General features: G+C 34.7%; 1 protein-coding gene across 4 annotated transcripts in view; it reads left to right on the forward strand.

The window, feature by feature from the left end:
- The window catches only part of LOC113117166 (regulator of G-protein signaling 7-like), an 83598-nt gene extending 63313 nt beyond the window's left edge, over positions 1-20285 (forward strand). For 3 of the 4 annotated variants that reach the window (XM_026285628.1, XM_026285626.1, XM_026285629.1), the window contains exons 3-18: positions 4372-4468; positions 6880-6930; positions 10666-10772; positions 11148-11199; positions 11815-11879; positions 12422-12498; positions 12937-13018; positions 14019-14093; positions 14456-14554; positions 15761-15822; positions 16772-16882; positions 16973-17098; positions 17222-17408; positions 17514-17603; positions 18580-18619; positions 19627-20285. In XM_026285628.1, coding sequence (XP_026141413.1) covers positions 4372-4468; positions 6880-6930; positions 10666-10772; positions 11148-11199; positions 11815-11879; positions 12422-12498; positions 12937-13018; positions 14019-14093; positions 14456-14554; positions 15761-15822; positions 16772-16882; positions 16973-17098; positions 17222-17408; positions 17514-17603; positions 18580-18600 — 1302 coding nt within the window. In that variant the 3' untranslated portion in view covers positions 18601-18619; positions 19627-20285. The remainder of the gene's footprint in view (positions 1-4371; positions 4469-6879; positions 6931-10665; positions 10773-11147; positions 11200-11814; positions 11880-12421; positions 12499-12936; positions 13019-14018; positions 14094-14455; positions 14555-15760; positions 15823-16771; positions 16883-16972; positions 17099-17221; positions 17409-17513; positions 17604-18579; positions 18620-19626) is intronic. The other variant, XM_026285630.1, reaches the window with a different exon arrangement.
- Positions 20286-22038: the final 1753 nt, after the last annotated feature.

Raw genomic sequence — 22038 nt, forward strand, 5'->3', positions numbered from 1 at the left:
AGGTTGCAAAATTAGAGACAGGGTGAGAGGGATGGGGTGGGGGGGTGAGCAGAAGAGATCTAAAATTCATGTCATTCCTGCAATAACCTTGTCCACGTCCGACCACTAAGACTTCCTCTCTTCTCTGATGAAAAATAATCATGAAAAGACACTTGTGCTGTCACCAGCGCTCTACACTCCTGCTGTCTGCTACAGAGAGAGAGAGAGAGAAGTGATGTCACATGGGATATCAGAGCTCAGGGTTGCAGGGTTAAACATAGAGGAGGTGTGATTATGTGTGTGAGTGTTTGTGTGTGTGTGTGTGTGTGTGTGTCTCTATTAATTAGCTGGTATGGAAGATTTTGGATGAACCCTTTTGTTGTTGTTGTTTGTAAGTGCTCACTTGTGCTTGATGAATAAGGATGCTTTGATGTGATCCCCATTTGATATATTGGCTGTGATATTAGAGATACTTGGCTTTCCATCCGGATTTTCTATTCTATATTTCGAGTTGCCATAGTTATGTTATTAGCGCACAATAACAAAGAAGTATCATGACATTACAATTATATTGATTATTATTATTTTTTATTATTAATTCTTTATTCTCACCAATGATTAATTTATTTGATCAAAATACAGCATATTTTATTTTATTTTATTATTTTTATTTTATTAATTCCTTATTCTCACCAAGGATTAATTTATTTGATCAAAATACAGCAAAACGGTGACACTGTGAAACCTAAAAGAAAAAAAAAAAAACTTTTTGTTGCTTTCAACGTTCACAAAACAAAACAAAAAAATATTATTATCAATTATCAGTCACGCTACTTAATAGAACCCTATACCTGAAACTGATCTAACATAAGTTTTAGGTTTATAATAAAATGTTTAAACTGGAAAGAAAAAGAAATCTCTTGATTTTTCTTGTTTTGTACTGGAGGCATGACAAATGAAAATACACTGAAGAGTAAAACCAGACGAATGCTGAGAAGTTGAGATTAGATCCAAAATAAACGTTGAAATGCCTTCATATAGGACATGGGGAGGCAATTACTTTGGTATGCAAGGATTGTTAATATAATATATTTCAAAATTTGTCAGTAATGAGGACAGGACACAGACTGCCACGAGTCAGTGACAAAGCTTAAGTCATTTAGTATATGAATAATTGAACTGGCCATAACTTCCAAGTGTGTGAAGTGGTACATACTGTATATTGCTGGGACTGTGACATGAAGCTACAGTCTGCTCATATACACTGCAAACAAAAATAATGCATTTATAGTCAGGATTACTGCATTCAGTTGCTCTTTAAACCATTTCTGATTCTGGTGTGAATTTACACATTTTATTAATAGATTTGTTTCTATTATTTAGCCAACACTTTAGACTCAGAATCTGGTGTGATTTTTTATTTTTATTTTTTTTAATTTAGCCAGCATTTTCACCTGAAGGTTTATTAATGTGTTTAATGTGTACTTCAATGATCAGAAAATAACAAAAAATGTTTTGCAGTGCACACGGTGTGCTTTGGTCTTTGACTCAATTTGCATTTGATATCTCTCTTCTGGGCAACTGATCTTATTGGCTTTTATCAGTCTGTTCAGTGATTGGCTGCAGCCACAGATGTGTGATCCCTGGAGATATACTGCCAGAGGACATTTTGTTTTGAGTGAAGTGTCTGTGTGAATGTTTCAGGTATGCTGCTTGTTAAATTAGAACTATCAATTAATCATGCACACTGACCACTGTATGCACACTGTATATTCCTTAATCAGAGATTTTCCTGTAGAAAGCTTGAGCTACCATCTTCATGTTTACCACATTCAATTCACCATCAACACAGCCCACTGGTTACTACAGTCAATTAATTATTAGGTATTAAAAAAAAACTCTCTTGTAATACAAGTCTATTTAATGCTATACTGTAATTCTGATCTAGTAGTCAGTAAGAATTTTTCAAATATTTTTAAAAGAAGTATCTCTGATGTTCATCAAGACTGCATTTATTTGATTAAAACTGTAATATTGTGAAATATTATTACAATTTTAAATACTTGTTTTCTATTTGAATAAAAAATCAAATAAAAAATACTTTATTCCTGTGATTGTAAAGTGATTTTAGAAGCCATTACTCCAGTATTCAAATACACGAAATATGTTTATTTGATGCCCAAGCAACATTCCCTATTATTATCATCACTGTTGTGCTATGGTTGTGCTGCTTAATATTTTGTGGAAACCATGATTCCTTGTTTTAGATTCTTTGATGAATATGACGTTTAAAAGAACAGCATCTTTTTTAAAATATAATATTCTTTGTAATATTATAAATGCATTTTACTGTCATATGTGAAAAAATTACTGTCATCTTGAAAAAGAAAAAAAAAAGTAAGGGAACAATTCTCACTATTAACTAGTTGCATATTGGCTGTTTTTATAAAGCCCATATTCTGTATGACTATTTTCTAATCCTACCCAATACCTAAAGTTAACAACTACCTTACTAACTATTATTAATCAGCAAATTAGGAGTTTATTAATGCAAAAGTCATAGTTTGTGGTCAGTAGTGTATATTTTATATTACTAAGTAGATTTTGTCAGCAGATATTTGCATGTATGATTAATTAGATGAATTAATCCTTATATTGTGTTTAAATAAAAGCCATTTTTTTTATTCACAAAAGCAACACCAGAATGTGACTTAAATAAACGATTCATTTTACTGGTCGCTGGTATGCCTGCCACCTCCACTGAAGTTAATTTTAGTTCAATCGGGAGTTAAAGTCAAGAGTTTAAATTTACCCATGAATCTCTGCGTCGGTTTAAAAGAATTCCAGGTCACAGATTGGCTGCAATAGTACATCTGATGCCAGTGAGGCTTTTGGGACTTCATATCATCACACACCATTGCACCATACAGCTGGGATGTGCTTATCTTTATCTCTCTCTCTCTTCCTCTTTCTCTCTAAAATGCTTCTATTACAGTCCTGAATGTGAGTGGAATGCTTAGATCCCTCATTACCTTAAATTAGCACTTCAGTGTTTGCAGCCCGGTCTGTATTGTCGACAAAGTGTATGTGCAATTCTCCCTCCCTCAGTGAGTGCGTGTGCACAGTAGGTGGTTAGTAACTGCCATCAGAAACATTTCATCTCTAGATATTAAAAAAGAAAGCTATTTCTGGAGTTATAAGAACGGTTTTCAAGGGAATTTAACAAGGTTTTCTGTTAGGATTCTCTCCAAAGGCTTTCCAGCCTGAAGAAACACTCCGCATCAGTGCAGCGCCCACTGATGTAATTTTGCATGTTTACTGGGCCTCCCCTTGAGGAAACTGCTACAACTCACTCACTCTCTCAATCTATCTAAACACTCACGGGTACAAGCTCGTATACCTTCACAAAACGTTATGCATGTATCTACACACACACACCTCCATATGTCAGGTATCTCCAGGGCACATACTGTTGACCTGATTTCGATGTGGTCTTACACTGGAATGATGTCACTGGCAGCTGTGAAGAACTCGGTCACATGTCCAGAGTGTGAGTTCCCTGGCAGCGCTGCTCGCCTCGTTAACTCAGACACTCGGAGCATCTCTGAGAGCAGTCCAAATGTCAGCGGATCAATGAGTGGGTGACGTGATCGGTCCCACTCTGCTCTAGGTTTCTCTTTATCTAATAAATAGGGCTGTTATATTCAATGACTTCATTTACTGATGGATGAGTGGATCCTTCTCACGAGCCTCCTGTGGGCTGTCATCTCAGGTCTCTGTGGCCTCTTTGTTTACTTTCATTGGCTGTATTACTCAGGATGTTGATTGGATGTTTAATTCATTTATGTGTTCATGCATAAATTAATTTATGAAGTGTGATATCTAGCAAACAATTATTATATTATATTATATTATATTATATTATATTATATTATATTATATTATATTATATTATATTATATTATATTATATTATATTATATTATATTATATTATATTAATGTTATAGCCAGTACATGAGACCATTATTTATTTTTTAATTAATTAATTTATTTATTTATTTTTGAAGTGTTAAATCTATTATATTATATTATATTATATTATATTATATTATATTATATTATATTATATTATATTATATTATATTATATTATATTATATTATATTATATTATATTATATTATATTATATTAAAGGTATAAAGAAAGGTTTTTGCTCCATTAGATGCAATTAAAATTTGCATTGAAAATATTATTAAAAAAAAAAATAATAATTGTTTTTTCCACCTCATGGAATATTGACAAAAAATTTTATGCTTATTTCTGTCCCTTGTTGCAGGAGAATACCATGCACATATGTTTTCATTACTTCCGTCTTTCTCTCTCTTGTTCAGATGGAGGATGTGATTGCCAGGATGCAGGATGAAAAAAACGGCATACCTATCCGTACGGTGAAGAGTTTCCTATCCAAGATTCCCAGTGTCTTCTCTGGTAATTCCCCTACATCTGTTTTATATACACTGCTGGCGCTGAGAAAGCAGGATTCAGCAGGAGCCAGTGCCCCACAGCAAGTCTGTGGACCAGCACAATGAAAACTCGGCCAGAACTCTGTAGTGCAGCGCCAGTACCAGAGCTCTTCATCTACTGATCTGTGTTGATAGCCTGTTCTCTGTCAAAGTCCTCTGGCCTGCATTGCTCTGGTGGAGGAGCACAATGAATTCTGGGTACAAAGATCAGGGTTTAAATTTGGTTGTTCAGGAGATTTGACTCATTATAGTTATTCTAACAACCGGAAACAGCCGTTATAAAGATAGCTAATGGAATATTCTTACTTAATTTCAAGCTAATGTTTTCGGACCACATCAGTGGCGTGCTGTCATTTGCCGCAAACCATAATTATACAGTTAATTTTGAATTGAAATTATTGTTTGTGGTATTCTATCTGTGGTCCATAACCAAGAATATCGATTTAACATCTTTTAAAGAAAACTAGAGAAAAAGAAAGAAATTATTATATCCATTATTCATTTAAATAGAATAATTAGAATGTTTAATCTTTGGATAATGGAGAATGATTGGATAATGATTGCACTATTTACATATCAGAAGAGTGCAAATGTTATACTCCTGTACATGCCATAATCCATTTTAGAAGGGCAGGATTAGGAATGAAAAGGCAAGAGAGAAATTCTCAGAAGAATATTCTTTCGTTCCTCTGACTGCGGTCCCCCGGAGGATTCATTAAAAGGCCAGCTTCAAGCTCTAACACCCCAGTCTCCGCCTCTCTATGTTTTAAAAAGTCTCTCAAGCTCTTGGCTTCTGCTGTCTCTGGGGACACACCTCTCATTGCTGATTGGCTGAGACAATATCGACGTTGTGCATATTTTGTGAATACTGGATTTGGTTTGTTTGTTACAGGGTATCTCGGAAATATTTTACTCAGAAGAACCTGTTGACAGTTTATTAATTTTGCAGTGACCAGGTTGAAAACAAAATACTTGAATGCAAATCCTCTAAATTAAATTAAACAGCCTTTTTATTCACTGTAAAATGGTTAGTTATACTTATAGGAATAGCTGAAATTTGCTGTAAATATGCTCACCCTCAACCTATCCAAGATATAGATGAATTTGTTTCTTCATCAGAACAGATTTTGAGAAAATCACTCGCTCACCAATGGATCCTCTCTGCAGTCAATGGGTGCCGTCAGAATGAGAATCCAAATAACTGATAAAAACTTCCCAATAATCCACAAGTCATCCACATGACAATCCATCAATTAACAAATAAACAATTACTTCTGGGTTATTGTGAAGTTTTTATTAACTGTTTGAACTCTTATTCTAATGGCACCCATTCACTGCAGAGGTTCTATTGGTGAGCAAGTGATGTGCTAAATAGTGCTAAATTACTCCAGATCTTATCAGGTGAAGGAACAAACTTCTCTATTTCTTGGATGGCCTAAGGGTGAGCAAATTTTAAGCTTATTTTTATTTTGGGTGAACTATTCATTGAAAGGTGAAGATTTTCATATCAATCTTCCAGAAGTGTACTCTGAATATTAAGCTTTAATAATTATATAATAATCACACTTCACTTTTAAAACAGTGCCCCGACATACATTTTTGCCCTTTTACAGAGACTTTCTGAGACTTTTCCCATAATTTATATAGAGATGTGTACCTTACTCTAGGCATTCGTTTATTGTAGGTGGATAGTTCATGGTGTTGACTTCTTGGTTGCTCCAAGAGTCAGACAGAAATGGGACAAACCAAGGGGTTTAGGGGCGCAGGGATGAAGATTATACCATTCTGTTAATCCATGAAATACTGCAGCAGAGTTCTGCCAGACTCAGATCCTCTTTGGAGCATCCAGGACTGCTTTGCTTACCTTTAATAAAATGTATACAGTTCTGCTGCTTAGCAAGAGAGATAGACAAGGATTAGTGTGAGAAAATGTAGAGAGAAAAACTAAAGGAAGAACTGTAATTATAGGAAGTGGTGGACAAAAAGAATGGATCTAGTGGAGATGAAGAATAAAAGATAAAGCTTAGCTAAAGTAGACAATGTCAAAATGAAAACAATATCTTAGAAAATACATCTGTTGACACAAAGACTAAAAAACAGCAGTTCTGTCAGTTAATTGAAAGTTAATTGAAAGCATTTCTTACCATCCACGAAACAGCATTTTGCTGATTTTATTTTTATTGAATTCTAAAATGAATGAATGAATGTTTAAATAAATAAGAAAACACTTAAGTCACATTTCATGTTTTCCTTAGTAGACCCTACTGAGACTTGATTCACAGTTTTTCTAGTAGCCAATTTGTCCTTTATCTCTTTAAAAAGAGATACATTATCTCCTTAGATTTTGAGCAGCAACCTTCTTTTCTTCTTTTCCAGGTTCAGACATTGTGCAGTGGCTGCTGAAGAATCTATGTATCGAGGATCAAGGTGACCCAGCCTTTTCTGTTCTTTAACCCTCAAAGACTGAGACATCCGTCCGCGGCTAAAAATAACTATTGTTCTTAAATGTTTATTAATGTTTGTTAATTAGGTAGCACTTTATTTTACAGTCCTGTTCCCCATGTACATACTATGTACTTATTATAGTAATTACAATAACTATGTAATAACTAGATACTAACCGTGAACCTACCCCTAAACCTAACCCTAACCCATGTAGTTACCTTGTATTACCAGAACTTTCTTAGATAAATACACTGTAAGTAAACTATAAGTACATGTTAGTACACGTACTGTAAAATAAAGTGCAACCGTTAATTATTTAAGGGCTCCTTAGTATACATGATAATGTCATCACATTTTGACAACACTGATTCGTTAGAAGAAACAAATGCATTTCATTACTCCGAGCCAAACAAGAATGATTGTTGATGCTTAGTCCCACCACCGTGCCCAAAATGGATCAGTCCCTAGGCAATGTCCTGGTAAAATTGATTCCGATGTAGCGTACAGCCAGCTGATGGATCGATTATGTAAATAATTCTTATTTAGTTCATATAGATAATTTTCAGTTTTTTTCTGTTGTACTCATATTTATATTACTCATATATTTCTCACTCATTTTGTGTGTAGTTTGTGAATCAGTTGTCAATTTTTGTTGCAGAAGACAATTTGTGAAATAGTTTTCACTAAATAGCTGTTTGTGATTGTTGTTGTTCATACTCAGTTTAAAAATGTATTTCTCTGAAAAAAGTTTACTCTTTACTCCCTAAATGTTTTTTTTTTGGACACATCTATATTGTTAGTAAACTAAATAGACCTTTTTTTCACTTAAAAGCTCTTATAACAATATTTTAATAAATGTCTATAACTTGCTTGGGGAATGTTATATCTAGACCAAATTTTATTTGGAAGTGTAAAACACCCAGATGCAACTTTCTAAAGAAAAAAACTTCAGGAGTTTCTGTTGAAGTATACATAAAAAAACACGCAACATGTTGCTAGTGTTTTTTCTAAAAGGGGTCATATGAGGTTGCTAAAAAGAACATTAGTTTGTGTATTTGGTGTAATGCAATGTGTTTATGCGGTTTAAGGTTAAAAAAAATATATATATTATTTTCCACATACTGTACATTATTGTTGCTCCTCTATGCCCCGCCTTCTGAAAAGCTCATCGTTCTGTAAAGCAAGGTGTATGCTGATTGTCCAGCTTTCAAGTGTTTTGTGATTGGCGAATATCTTCAGCGTATGATCGAAATGTTACGCCCTTAAAGAGTTAGTTCACCCAAGAATGAAAATTAGCCCTTACATAACTCACCTTGAAGTCATCCTAGGTGTATAGGACTTTCTTCTTTCATGCAGATCCAGTTAGATTTATTTTAAAAATTGTCTTGATCTTTCAAGCTGTTTGATGCCACTCAGCAGGTCATGGCGTTTAATAAAAAGTGCATCCATTAAAAAAAAGTGTCTCACACGGCTCTAGGGGGTAAATAAAAGCCTTCTGTAGCGAATTGATGCATTTTTGTAAGAAAAATATCCATATTAAAAACTTCCTAGCTTTAGCAAAGGAAAACCAGTCTCCTCTTGGCTTATATCGAAAACCTAGGGCTGGACGATTATGGCCTAAAATCAAAACCTCGATTAATTGAACATTTTACCTCGATTATGATTAATGAATGATGATTTTGTGTCTGTTTTTTTTTTGTTTTTTTTTTTGCCCTCATAGTTCACTGACAAGGTTTGTGCTGTAGCTGGGGTCAGCGGGGCCCCGGTTCAGGTTGTACCAGTGGGGCCTGTTTGAAAGTGTTTCAATTGTATGTTCGTTCTGTTTATTTGTTTGTGCTATTTACACAGTGTTTAAGTTTAAGTTTGTAAGTGTCCAGGTACAGAAACCAAATAATTAAAACTAAAATTGCATCATTTGACCCCTTTAAAATTCTGGAAATTCATTAATTCTTAGAGAAAACAAAAGGAAAATTGTGTCTTTAAATTAGCTAGACTGAAACTTAGAGTTCTCCTGTTTATAATGATATATGAAAGTTGATGCTGACTGCTAGAACAGGTCTTAAAAAACGAAGAAAATGCAGGCAGGTGCCCCAAAAGTGTTCTAGGTCTTTAAGGGTTAACTAACAATACTGCAGCTGTGATCTGCATAGATTAAAAATATACTGTTGTTTTGATTCATTCAAATGCACTCTTTTTATAAAAGTCAAAATCATAGCTTCAGCTGACAGGATAATATATTCAGGACTTGCATATTCATAATTATAAGTTGGCAAACAGCTAATGTCAGCATCTCCTGTTACTCCTTTAATTGAAGAAGAGGAGGGGAGGAGAACATTTTGCAGTAACACACAGCAGATAGTCGTTGAAAGAGAAGATTATGTTTCCCAAAGGCTTGTTCTAACTGCTGGATCACTTTCGCACATCTGCGTCCTCAGCAACAAGAATGGAGAAACTCCTTTGAAAATGTAGCTCGCCAAGCAATGCACTGCTACACTGAATTTTTTTTTATTGGTGTAGAAACAATTTAAACTCCCAAATTGCTAGTAAAGTTCACAAAAAAAATTACAAATAATAAGTAACACTTTGAATTAAATATGAATAAAATGTTGACATTAATTTAGTGTGAAATGAAGTATTTTAATGTCAATTAGTAGTCAAGCTACTCTTCTAAAAAGAAAATGATATTATTAAAATATATTTGTTCTTAACCCATGTATTGTTGCATCTAATTGCAACTAATGTATTTTTGCTGTGGCACAGATACTAGTGAAGATAGAGAAGGTTTTGAGGAAGAAGCAAAGAAGTGTTTTTTTACACAGCAATGAGATTCGATTAGTTTCTGAGTATGGTGTATATGCCTCTACTTTAGATTCCCTCTGGCAGATTTGACAGGTGTGTGTGAGTAAGTGTGTGATGGGGGCTCTTCTCAGACAGGAAAAGAGCAACCAGATAAGTGCACTGAACCTCTCAGTATACCCAATAGACTGTGCCTGAAACAAAGGAGAGATAAAAAGTAAGAACTTTAAAAAAGTTTCTCTCTGTTCAGTTTGCTACACTGCTGATTAGAGGGATTTACCTTGTGAACATGCCTAGTGGGAAGCTCTCATCAAAACAACAACAGCTGCAAAAGCATACTGCTCCCTTGAAAGCAAAAGGATATTAATTTGTAATCAGCACAGACACATGCTCTAACGTGCACACTCAGTAAACACTGTATTGTAAAACTTTAATAGATAATAATTTATTGATGCTTAACTCCCTCTGCTATGGGTTCTGCAGTTCTGCTGGTTGTAGTAGAATGTTTTTTCCATGCTTCCTGTGGTACAGTAGATGTTCATCTGGTCATACAGTATATCTTGGAATATAATTTATAATTCTTAAAGGATATTAGATTAGAATTGAAAAAAAAAAAGCTTCCTATAGATTTTAAAATATAGAGAGGCATTACATTTTGCATGAATTTAAAACAAAATGTATCTTCCTCAGTATTTTTGTTTTCCAAAACAAATATTGTGTCCTTTAAAAATTAGAATTTTTGGAAATTGTATTTTGCATTTTTTTTTTTTTTTATCACAGTCAATGTTTCTGAAATTCTGCTCAAATTTCATACCCCTTGTTTTGTACATTTAATTTAAGAGCCGGAAAAAAATAATAATCTTGGCATAAAGAGTTGGGTTGTCACTTCACTTCTTAAAATCCCTTTATTTGTTCCTGTAGTGGAGGCTCTTCATCTGGGCACACTGATGGCGGCTCACGGCTACTTCTTCCCCATCTCCGACCATGTGCTCACTCTTAAAGACGATGGCACATTCTACAGATTTCAGGTCAGTCATTTTGCTGATTTGAAGAGAAAATTAGAGATTGAACATTTGGAAACACTTTAAGTTTTTAAGTTAGGGTGTAAAATACAGCATCCATGCTAAATGTATTGCAAGTTATTAAAGTTAATTATATAGAAGCCAAATAACATGTAATACAGTAGCTAGCTCAGATACTGTTCGCTCCATCAAATAATTACACATTAAGTTCATGTTGTTCATTAGAATTAATCAGTACTTTATAATGTAAATATATAATAATCACTGTAACCAATGTAAAATGTGACTAAATCTTCATTAAAAACAACTGCAAGTGCCTTATTTATTATTGTATATGAGCTTTAAAAGTATTCTATCATATTTTACTCTTTCATCTTTCAGACTCCATATTTTTGGCCCTCAAACTGCTGGGAGCCCGAGAACACTGACTACGGTGAGTTTTGTGCGGGATCTGTTATCTGTGTCTTACTGAGAACGGTCTCGTCTATATGAACATATATTTAATGAAATCCTCCAGATGGCTGGAGATCAGCTGGATCATGGAATGCTAGGTGTGTGTGAGCTTTAATATAAACACAACCAAATTAAATCCTTCCAGCTGGATCGTGTGTATGCGTTTGTTGTCACTAAACAAAACCTGATCCTTCATCTTCAACATTATATCTAGGTTTTCAGGAGAACTGTACTTGTACCATGTACACTGTATTTTAATCTCATTCATTTTCATTGGTATTTATAGTTAAAATGTGGTTGCAGTAAGGGCATTTTTGTGCAGTATTATATACTTGAGAAACACATACCGACAAATACAATTGCAATCACCGTGTTATGATTGCGTGCATGAGTGTGCCTTAGGTTAGGTAAATTATGCTTGCTCTAAATTCAGCAATCAGAACAATGCAACGCTCAGGTGTGATTCGGTACAAGCTGGTGTGAAATATGTTAAATAATTACTAAATATTTTAGTACAACTCATTTCAAAGCCCTGAGGGCTGCTGAGTTGTGTGTGAGCAGTGTTTTTTACACACCTCTCGGCATCTTTCTGCAGCTGTGTACTTATGCAAAAGAACAATGCAGAACAAAGCACGTCTGGAACTTGCTGATTATGAAGCTGTAAGTAATCCTCTCTTTGTTTCTCCCTCCTCTCTCTCTCTTAATTGTAACAATGCACGTCTCAGGTTTTGTACTTCAGACATTATTAGATAGAAGATATTTGAAAGATAATAAGGTGATGACAATCTTTAAAAAGAAAGTCGGCCTAATCCAAGCTGAGCTTTAAATGTCAGGCTTTGTTTGCATAATCCATGTTAGTTCTTCGGAACTGACTGGTCTTATGCCTCATAGATCTGAGGTTATGCAGCAGTTTGTGAGTGGAAACATATTAGTTAAGGATGATTTTGGCAGTGCTCTGCTCAGATCATTGCGGCCTATGATCAGTCAGTTCCAAAAACAATAAAAAAGCAAAAAATTATCCAATTTTGGGGGAAGTTATTATACTGACCTCAAGGCAAGTTTCGTTTTTTGGAAGAAAGAAACCCCTCTATGGGTAAAAATGACTGGTACACAACATTAAACAGATGGCTTCCTTATCTACAAAAAAGCTTTTAGTTTTTTAAGGGTTGTTAATCTAAAAATGTTCTTCTGTTCTCTTTCAGGAGAGTTTAGCTCGATTACAGCGTGCATTTGCCAGGAAATGGGAGTTTATATTTATGCAAGCTGAGGCTCAAGCAAAGTAAGTATCGTTGAGTCTTTCATATATTGTGATCAGATCATGCTTATTTTTTATTTAGTTTTTTGCATTTGTAAAAGCCAGCCACCCAGTCAGAGAAGACAGGAAAGTGACTATAAGTCAGAATTTAAAAAAATTATGAGCAGTTCTTTTAAAATATCTAACAGGCTGTTGGTTGTCCTTATGTTGTCTGTGCTAATGGATTTTAAAAGTCTCTTGGACATAAATTGTGCGGTAAAATTGTTTTTGGATTGCAAATAACTTCTGCTGTTGTTCCAAGTAATTCAAGGGCATTCTGTGAGCGCTATAGTGCCTCTGAGTGCCAAAACATTAGGCAGCTTTATGACTTTTCAGCTCAGTTGCATGGTTCATTGCATGTTTGCTTTTTCTTTTAAAAGTTAAATATTTTAATTGCTTTGGCTTGGTGTTCTGTCTGTACAGAGTCGATAAGAAAAGAGACAAAATTGAGAGGAAAATTCTGGACAGTCAGGAGAGGGCTTTCTGGGATGTGCACAGACCAGTGGTGAGTAAATGTCTGTGGAAAGTCTGTGGAAGAACAATGCAGCTATTCTCTTTTCTTCTTCACAATTATTCTTTGTTGTTCTCAAGTGTTTGAAGTTGTTCCCTCACGGAAGAATGACATAATAGTGTTGAAGCCCCCCTGAGTTAATGGAATCGCCTGTGTGCTTCAAGAATGGCTGGCTATCATAAAACTGAAACACACATTTCCTTAGACAATATTCTACCAAGTAAAAAGTGAAAATATGCGGTTGTCCCCTTAAGAGCTATTCCTACCTGATCTATCATTTTTATATTTCTATAAGTCTAAAGCTATTGCTGTTTTTACCCATAGTTTTATTACAAGTGCAACAGAAACATGACTTAAGCTACCATGCAATTTCATAAAATTTCTATGTTAAATAGTCATTAAACAATATGTTTTACAGCATTATCATTATTGCACCAGTCCTTGTGGTTTTGGGTGTCTATATGTGTGAATCACCTGGTGTGTATTGCTTTATGATTTGTTAGTCTATGAGCTGTTTGTTTTGAAGGAAGCAGCAATTTCTCCCTTAATTACACCAAGCTGATCCTTCTCATTAGCAATTTCATGCTAGCTTGGCTTGATCTTTTTATGTGCAATAGCTAGATGCTGCAGTTTTGGTCCATATTTAGCCAGTACAGGTTCAAATGGGGTTTATTGCAGAACTCTAAGTGTCTTGAGGCTGTTTTCATTCTGTCTCCAACATACATTAGAGGCCTGGATCTAAAGTTCATCCTATACTGGAGAGTGTAAACATTGAGTCTAACCAGCAGGACACCATTTAATTGACAGCTCCATGCCTTTTTTAAAATATCAGCTCAGTTTCCCAAAACAGGAGGGAGTATGCTGGTTAGGTGCACTGCGTCAGGTGGTTTACAGTCAAAGCAATGCATGGCAACCATAAACTATAAGTCATCTAGAGAATTGACAGCTATATTGACAAAGTGTGTATATATATATATATATATATATGTTTCAGCCAGGGTGTGTGAACACAACAGAAGTGGACATAAAGAAATCATCCAGAATGAAGAACCCTCACAAAACAAGAAAGGTAACACAAAAGCCAGTAGCACAGCAGGAAATCCAGCATTTAATCAAATTACTCAAGGTTTTAATATCCTAAACCATGTGATTAATCACTGCAGCAGTAATTCCACTCATTATAACATTGAGCGTTTGCATTCGATGAATCAATCAACCACTGAGCCAATCCGAATACTGAATCAGTCTTAAAACAATCCACCAATCACAAAATCCTACCAATCCAAAAATGGGTCACTTCAGCAATCATGAAGCTGCCGCTGTGAAATCCCCAATCACTGATGCAATCACACAGAAATCTCCTCTCACATATCTGAGCCTGTTTTAAATCGATGTAAATATGGTAATAAATGATTCTGATGATTTTCACAGTCTGTGTACGGCCTTCAGAATGACATTCGCAGCCATAGCCCCACCCACACACCCGCCCCTGAGGCCAAGCAACCAACCGAAGAAGAGCTTCGGGATCAGGTAAGACCTGATTGTATGGGCAGAGTATTTGTCACATATACAGGTACAGTTGGTGTATTGGGAGTTGGTGTTTATGTGGACAGTTGAGAGGTCCAAAAGTACAGAGCCTCAGACAAGATGGGGGGAAATATACCATAGCCATAAACTAAGAATTCATTCCCATTCATTTGTTATATTGTAAAATCATGACCACTTTGTTCTAATTCATTCCCTTGTTTTAGTTGAATTGTGACCATGATTAAGCTACATTAAAATTAAGAAACAGAATAGTAAAACATAATCCATAATTGAACTAAAACGATGGAACATATTAGTTCAGTGTGGCTTTAATTTAACTTAATTGAAAGTATGAATTCTTGACCATGACATAAAATACTTGTTGAAAATAACACCCTTAGGCCATCCAAGCTGTAGACGGGTTTGTTTCTTCATCAGAAGGGATCTGGAGAAATTAGGCAATACATCACTTGCTCAACAATAGATCCTCTGGAGTGAATGGGTGCCGTCCGAATAAGAATCCAAACAACTGATACTGAAACATTACAATAGTTCACATGGCTGCATTTTTGTAATTACATTTTTAACTTTAAATTGTTACTTGCCTTAAGTCCATAATTTCACTTTCTCCAGTGAAAAAAGTTATATCTGAATTAGGAGAGAAATATGCAAGCCGTTTTACAAGCAGTTATAAGTAAATATGTTGGTGGATCGTTGGTGGTTGTCAGTGACAACATTGGTTGGACTATTAAAACAATAATGATTCATTTATTTCAAACACTCAGCTTTTCACATCACAAAACATTAATTGATGGCCTTGAGTTATGTGGAATATGGTGATGTTTTTATCAGTTTGACCTCTCCTTCTAATGGTACCCATTGGTGAGCAAGTGAAAAAAAACATGTTTTTGGGTGAATTACTGTATTCTTTTTAATTGTTTGTGGGAATTTTTTTCTAATTCATGGCCACAATATCTATTTTTCTGTAAAAAAAAAAAAGTGGTCAAAATATCTGAAACCCTACAGAGCTGACCAGCCTAACCAGTATGTCCAGCTTGGATGACCAGCTAATTATTGCTGGCTATTTTTTGGCAGCTGCATTGAAAACTACCAAGTTTAGTTCATCCATGGTTACATTTGCCATCGGTTTTCACACACACACATTCCCACATACACTCACCTTGACTATTACTAATATTGTCTTTCCAGATCAAATTTGGGCAAGCACAGTTAGACCGACATCGATTGAAAATGTCCAAAGTTGCAGAAAGGTAAGTCAGAGAGAGAGAGAGAGTTTGTGCTGTGATCGATTCACAGGTCTTCATTATTCTACAGTGCTTAAACATTTTCTTATCGACCTCTTTAATGGTCTGTGTAGATATTACTCGTGCTGACAAACATGTTTCTGTTTCTCGTCCTCAAATTTACTCCCTCTGTGAGATCAATGGCTCTATTAGAATGCCACAACATCTTGAAGATTTTAGTGCAATGTATATTGAAACCGACTTGCAACAATGACTTGCAGATCAAAATATAAAATGTGCAACAGTGTTGGAGGTAACTACTTAAAAGCAATGTGTTTAGATATAATTAGATCACATAATGTTTTCTTAAATGTACACTGTAATATCTTATATATGTAATGTAACCTGTCTAATCATTTTGTGTACTAATATTTAATAATAATATATATAAAAAAATAAAAACCTAAATTGACTAAAACTGCCCTTCCCCATGCTAGGATTTTATGTATGTTGTTGCATTATGTATAAAGTCACTTATAAGCATAACACATTTGCATACAGTGTAATAGTTTTGTATTGTTTTATAAAATGTATAATAAAAATTCAGAAGCAATATATTATTGCATGCAGGGGACAAACACTTGTCCAAAAATACCACTTTCAAAAAAAAACAAAAAACAATATATATATATATATATATATATATATATATATATATATATATATATATATATATATATATATATATATATATATATATATATATATATATATATATAATTTGCTTTGCTTTTTAGTGGCACAACAAATGTAAACTCAATTTAATTTTATTTATTGGTTACATTTTAATAGAAATTGAGTCACATGTTTAGTATGAATATGTAAATGCTATAGTGCTATTTTACTAATAAATATCATCCTTTTTCTCTTCTTTCCTCTTTTTATCCCTTACTTTGTTTTTGTGGTTTCCTTGTAGTTTGCTGAGTTATACTGAACAGTATTCAGACTATGACCCCTTCCTGTGTACTCCTGATCCATCAAACCCCTGGATATCAGATGACACAACACTCTGGGAGATGGAGGCCAGGTCTGTTTCAGACACACACAGTGAATATTATCATTGTATTACAGAGAAACGTGTACTTTAATGTATAATATGTTGTGTATGTATGAACAGTAAGGAACCAGGTCAGACTAGAGTTAGACGCTGGGGTTTTGGAATCGATGAGGTTTTGAAAGATCAAGTGGGGAGAGAGCAGTTCCTCAAGTTCCTGGAGTCGGAATTTAGCTCTGAAAACCTCAGGTACACCTTCACTTCCCCTTTATGCCCCCTGCTGGCGGGTGAAGAGTACTACAAAACCGCCAGATCCACTGAGCAACTACTTTTTCATTCTTAATTCATTCTCTGGTGTTATCCAAATCTCAGATTCTGGCTGGCGGTGCAGGAGTTAAAGAAGAGGCCAATCCGTGAGGTGCCAACACGGGTGCAGGAGATCTGGGAGGAGTTTTTGGCTTCTGGAGCCCCCAGTGCCATCAATGTTGACTCGAAGAGCTACGACAAAACCACACAGAACATCAAAGACCCCGGACGATATGCTTTTGAGGATGCACAGGTGAGGAGCTTAGAGCAGCTACACGTATTATAGTTTTTTAATGAAACCAAACCATGCAATTTAGTTTATAAACATGCAAATGATCTGTAAATGTGTGTGTCCCAGGAACACATCTATAAGCTGATGAAGAGTGACTCTTACAGCCGTTTTATTAGATCCAGTGCCTACCAGGAGCTTCTGCAGGCTAAGAAAAAGGTAAGACATTTGAAGCAATTTGACATATTTGAATGGGGGCTCAACTCGAATACATTAAAAGTGCCCTGATACAGACATACTACTGTTCAGAAGTTCGGGGTCAGTAAAATTGTAAATCTATTTTTAAAGGAGTCTCACAATTTTTTTTTTTTTTTTTTTTTTTTTTTAAATACAGTAATATTGTGAAATATTATTACAATTTAAAGTAACATTTCTATTTTAATATTTAGAAATGTAATTTTATGCTCTGATAGGAATTTTCAGAATCCTAAAAATCCTGTTCTTATTTTATTTTATTTTTACTTTTGAAAGTAGTGTATGTGAAGTTATATTCCAATAAAGCTTTAAATTAATCATATATATAAAAGTATTTGATGAGAGAAACCCCAAATCTTGCATATTAGTTTTGTAAATCATTGAACTTCGAACTCAGTGTATTGTTTGTTTGTTTTATTTGTATTGTATTGAACAGGTTATTAGAGGCGTGTTCTTAGGGCCCTTATTGAAAATAGCTAAACTTTAAAAAAAATGTGCAAGAACACACTTTCTACAATAACAAATTCAAATTAACACAAATAGATGGGCATATTAATTATACTTAAAAACCTGCAGCATGCTGTAGTCCCTTTTTTGACTCTTCATCTCGTTGACTAAAGTTGGGAAGCATACAGGATCGCAGAACCTCATTTGAAAAGTTCACTCGTAATGTGGTAAGTGGTAGTGGCCCCGCCCCCTCAATGATGGCTTACCTGACCAATCAGACAGCAGCTCTGGTCAGATGAAGCTTGTCTGGTGCTTTGTCCCGTACCCAAACCTTTTTAATGTCTTGTTAAATCATGTTGTCATGACAGTTCCAACAGGCATAACTTGTGTTTACTTGTGGTTTGTCATTCTCTGCATGACTTTGCATTTTGGTCTATTGCTGCAACAGCTGCCAAAATGTGTACCTGTTCACTTTTCTCTATCTTGTCCACAGAAAAGTAAGAACTTGTTTTGAAGGAAGGCATTGCTTTCAGGTAACCCTGCTTTTCCTTACGTGTATGTGTAGCTCCTGTTCATGTTTGTTTAAATAGTTGAGGATACATGTTATGTTTCTGCTGAAGGAATAGATCACCCAAAAATGACAATAGAGATTTTTTTCTTCCATACAAGACAAATGGAGATGTTTGGCAGAATGTCCAAGCTGTTGTTTTCCATAAAATTAAAGTGAATGAGGAGATTGAGCTTCAAAAATAACAAAGCATCATAAGTAATCCGTATGACTAAGAAATTCCAGGTCTGTTTAATACTGTACTCTACCAGTTTTTTTTTTTCTTCATACCAAGGTTTCCACAAAAATATTAAGCAGCACAACTGTTTTCAACAGTGCTAATAATAAAAAAGCTTTCTTTTGAAATCACAAGAATAAATAAGTAATTTTAAATAGTAAAAAAATATTTTAGAATTTTACTGAATTCACATCAAATAAAAGCCTGGTGAGCAAAAGAGACATTTAAAAACATAAGTCTTATTACTGTTTGACAACTTTTGGCTGGCGATGTACCAAAATAGTAAATTTTATTTTAAGTAAATGCTTCTTAAAATGTAATAATATTTCATAATGTTACTGTTTTTACTGTATTTCTGATCAAATAAATCCAGCCTTGGAGAGCATACAAGACTTAAAAAAAAAAAAAGACTCCTCTCAAAATATGGAACAGATATGGATACAAATACTGTATGAAACAGACCAAAATATAATATTTAATTTATTATATTTTCATAATAACATGACAGTGCATAAATGTTAAGAGTTTTCATTTTTGGGTGGACTTTCCGTGTAATGCAACCCCTCTGAAATTCAAGTTGTTTTGTGTGTGCTGTCATGAGGTGTCAGGGTTAAAATAACCCTCCTGTAAGGATACAGATTTATGTAAATGACCGAAATCACTGAAATGAGTCATTTTATGATGTTTCGTTACTTCCAATTTCCATTTTAAATAATTTGTCTTTCTCTTTGTTTCTTATTTCTCTTGTATTGCAGGGAAAATCTCTGATATCAAAGAGGCTGCCTGCTGTCGTCCAATCTTGCTGAGCCTCAAACAATTCACCAAGGATGAGGACACTGTCATCTTCATCTCTGTCGTCTGATTGGTCCAGATCCCAAATACCCTGGCCTGGGCAACAGACCGAATCACATGCATGTCCAAGAAACTGAATTTTTACATCAGTTTCTTCTTGCTACTTGCTAGTTTCAGCCTTTAAAGACAGTTAGACATGGACTTCTAATATTTGGGAAATGCAGCAATGTCTTTCAAAAGAGGAAATCTTCTTCTGTCTGTCAGGACTGTCTCCAACTGTAGACCAATCAAATGATGTCAAAACCAGAAAATGTAAAGTCATAACCACAGTTAAATATAACAACGTAGGCACATTGTGTAAAATCAAGAAGCTTTAGATACAGAGATGATCTCTTCCTACTCACCTTTCATCTCTTTTTGCATTGATTTTATTGCACTATAAAGGATTTAGCACACGTTTGCTTTTCGCACATGTGAAGTCGCATGGGATATATCTGAAAGCGACTTGTCTTGCAATCTGTCTCGTCGGTTCTTTGTTGGCTCCCTCCGTTTATTTTTTTATACCATGTGTAAACACTTTTACTTGAAGATGTATTAAAGTCGGTCCTTTATCTGAAAGTCATGCACTGATTTCCCTTTCACTTTATAACCTGTTCTACTGTTTATGACTAGTAAGAGCTGTCACGCAGTGGTAGAGCAAAGGAACACAGGTGTGAGTTGTGTACTCATCCCATTTGTTCTATCACTTTCCAGTCTCTTTTTGAATTTAGGTGATGCTTGTTGGCGATTTTATTATTCATTATATTTACATACACAGGAGTCAGAGAGCAGGACTTGATTTGAAGTAAAAAAAAAAAAAAAAAAATTATATATATAATTAAATCTTTTTAAGTAATAATTTATAATAGATTATTATTTTAATATTAAAAAAATAAATAAAATATTAATTGTTAAAAAAGACATTGAAAAGCTGTCTTTAGACTTTTTTTTAGCTTAAGTGAATTTTTAACATTTGTTTTTAATTTTAGCTACTTTGATCTTCATATAATTTTTTTTTTAAATAACAAGGTTTTTATTTATTTTATTTGTTTTACTTTACATTTTTATACTAGCAGCTTTGACTTCATATGCCACATATGGTGAAGTTGTGGCTTAGTGGTTAGAGAGTTTGACTCCTAACCCTAAGGTTGTGGATTCGAGTCTTGGGTCGGCAATACCATGACTTAGGAGCCCTTGACCAAGGCACTGAACCCCCAACTGCTCCCCGGGCGCCACATCATAAATGGCTCCCCACTGCTCTGTGTGTGTGTTCACTACTGTGTGTGCACTAGGTTAAATGCAGATCACAAATTCTGAGTATGGGAGTCACTTTCACGTAATAATTTCGAATTTGTTACTTTTTTCCCTCTTTTTTTCTTCTTTTTTTTTCAGGTGTTAACTCAAATGAATGAATGAAAGATTTAATACACTTAATACACACATATTAATAATGGAAAAATGCTTGCATGTTGTAGCCTGCCCAAATACTGACCATAGCGTTTTTAACCACTAGAGGGCAATGACTCCATCCACCAGGTCTTTTTCTTTAAGAGGCTTTGAGTGACTGTTGGACTTTGATTATTTGGTCAGTTTGGTGAGAACAGCATGAAATCTTGAGGTCCTGAGTCCGGACTAATCCATCCAACACTAACAGTGAGCTCTGAACAGAACAGTCTAGTTTGCTGCTATCAATACAGTGAGGAATTTAACATGAAATCTGAGTATTTCTGAGTATTTCAGTAACTTTAATCAGTTACTTCAGTTACTTTAATGACGTAACATTAATTTCAACCAGGATTTTTGTGTATATGTGTGTTCGTCCAATATGTAAAATGCTGTTTTGGGTGTCTTCACTAGTTATTCAGTTATGTTTGTGAGTGTGCGTTTGAGAGAGAACAATTAACAAGAGAGGGATGTTATTCTTATTGTGGTCAAATGGAGATGAGTTCAAAACCACACAAACAACAGAATGGGAGAACGATAGACAGAATAAGCAAAGAAAACAAAAGGAGAATAGTCAGTACTGTGTAAAATCCCAAGCCAAATTAAGATTTATGGCACAGAAATTTCAACTTAAAATGATAAACTGTTGAGTGGAAGATTAATGATTTTGCATCTGAAAGCTTTTGTCTTTTTTAGGCCACATAACACATCTGCTTTGTCTTGCCTTGATGTGCTGTCAAACTTGTTTATAAAACCATTTTGTATTTGGAAAGACACTCGAGAAAAACCTTCAGGCGGGACCTCAATAAAGCCACTGAAAATTTCCAAAATGTTCCAGAAACCAAGCCCACACATTTTTTGATCAAACCAATATAAATATGCTGAAAATGGTC

Source organism: Carassius auratus, chromosome 17, assembly GCF_003368295.1.
Source record: "Carassius auratus strain Wakin chromosome 17, ASM336829v1, whole genome shotgun sequence".
NCBI classification, from domain to species: Eukaryota; Metazoa; Chordata; class Actinopteri; order Cypriniformes; family Cyprinidae; genus Carassius; species Carassius auratus.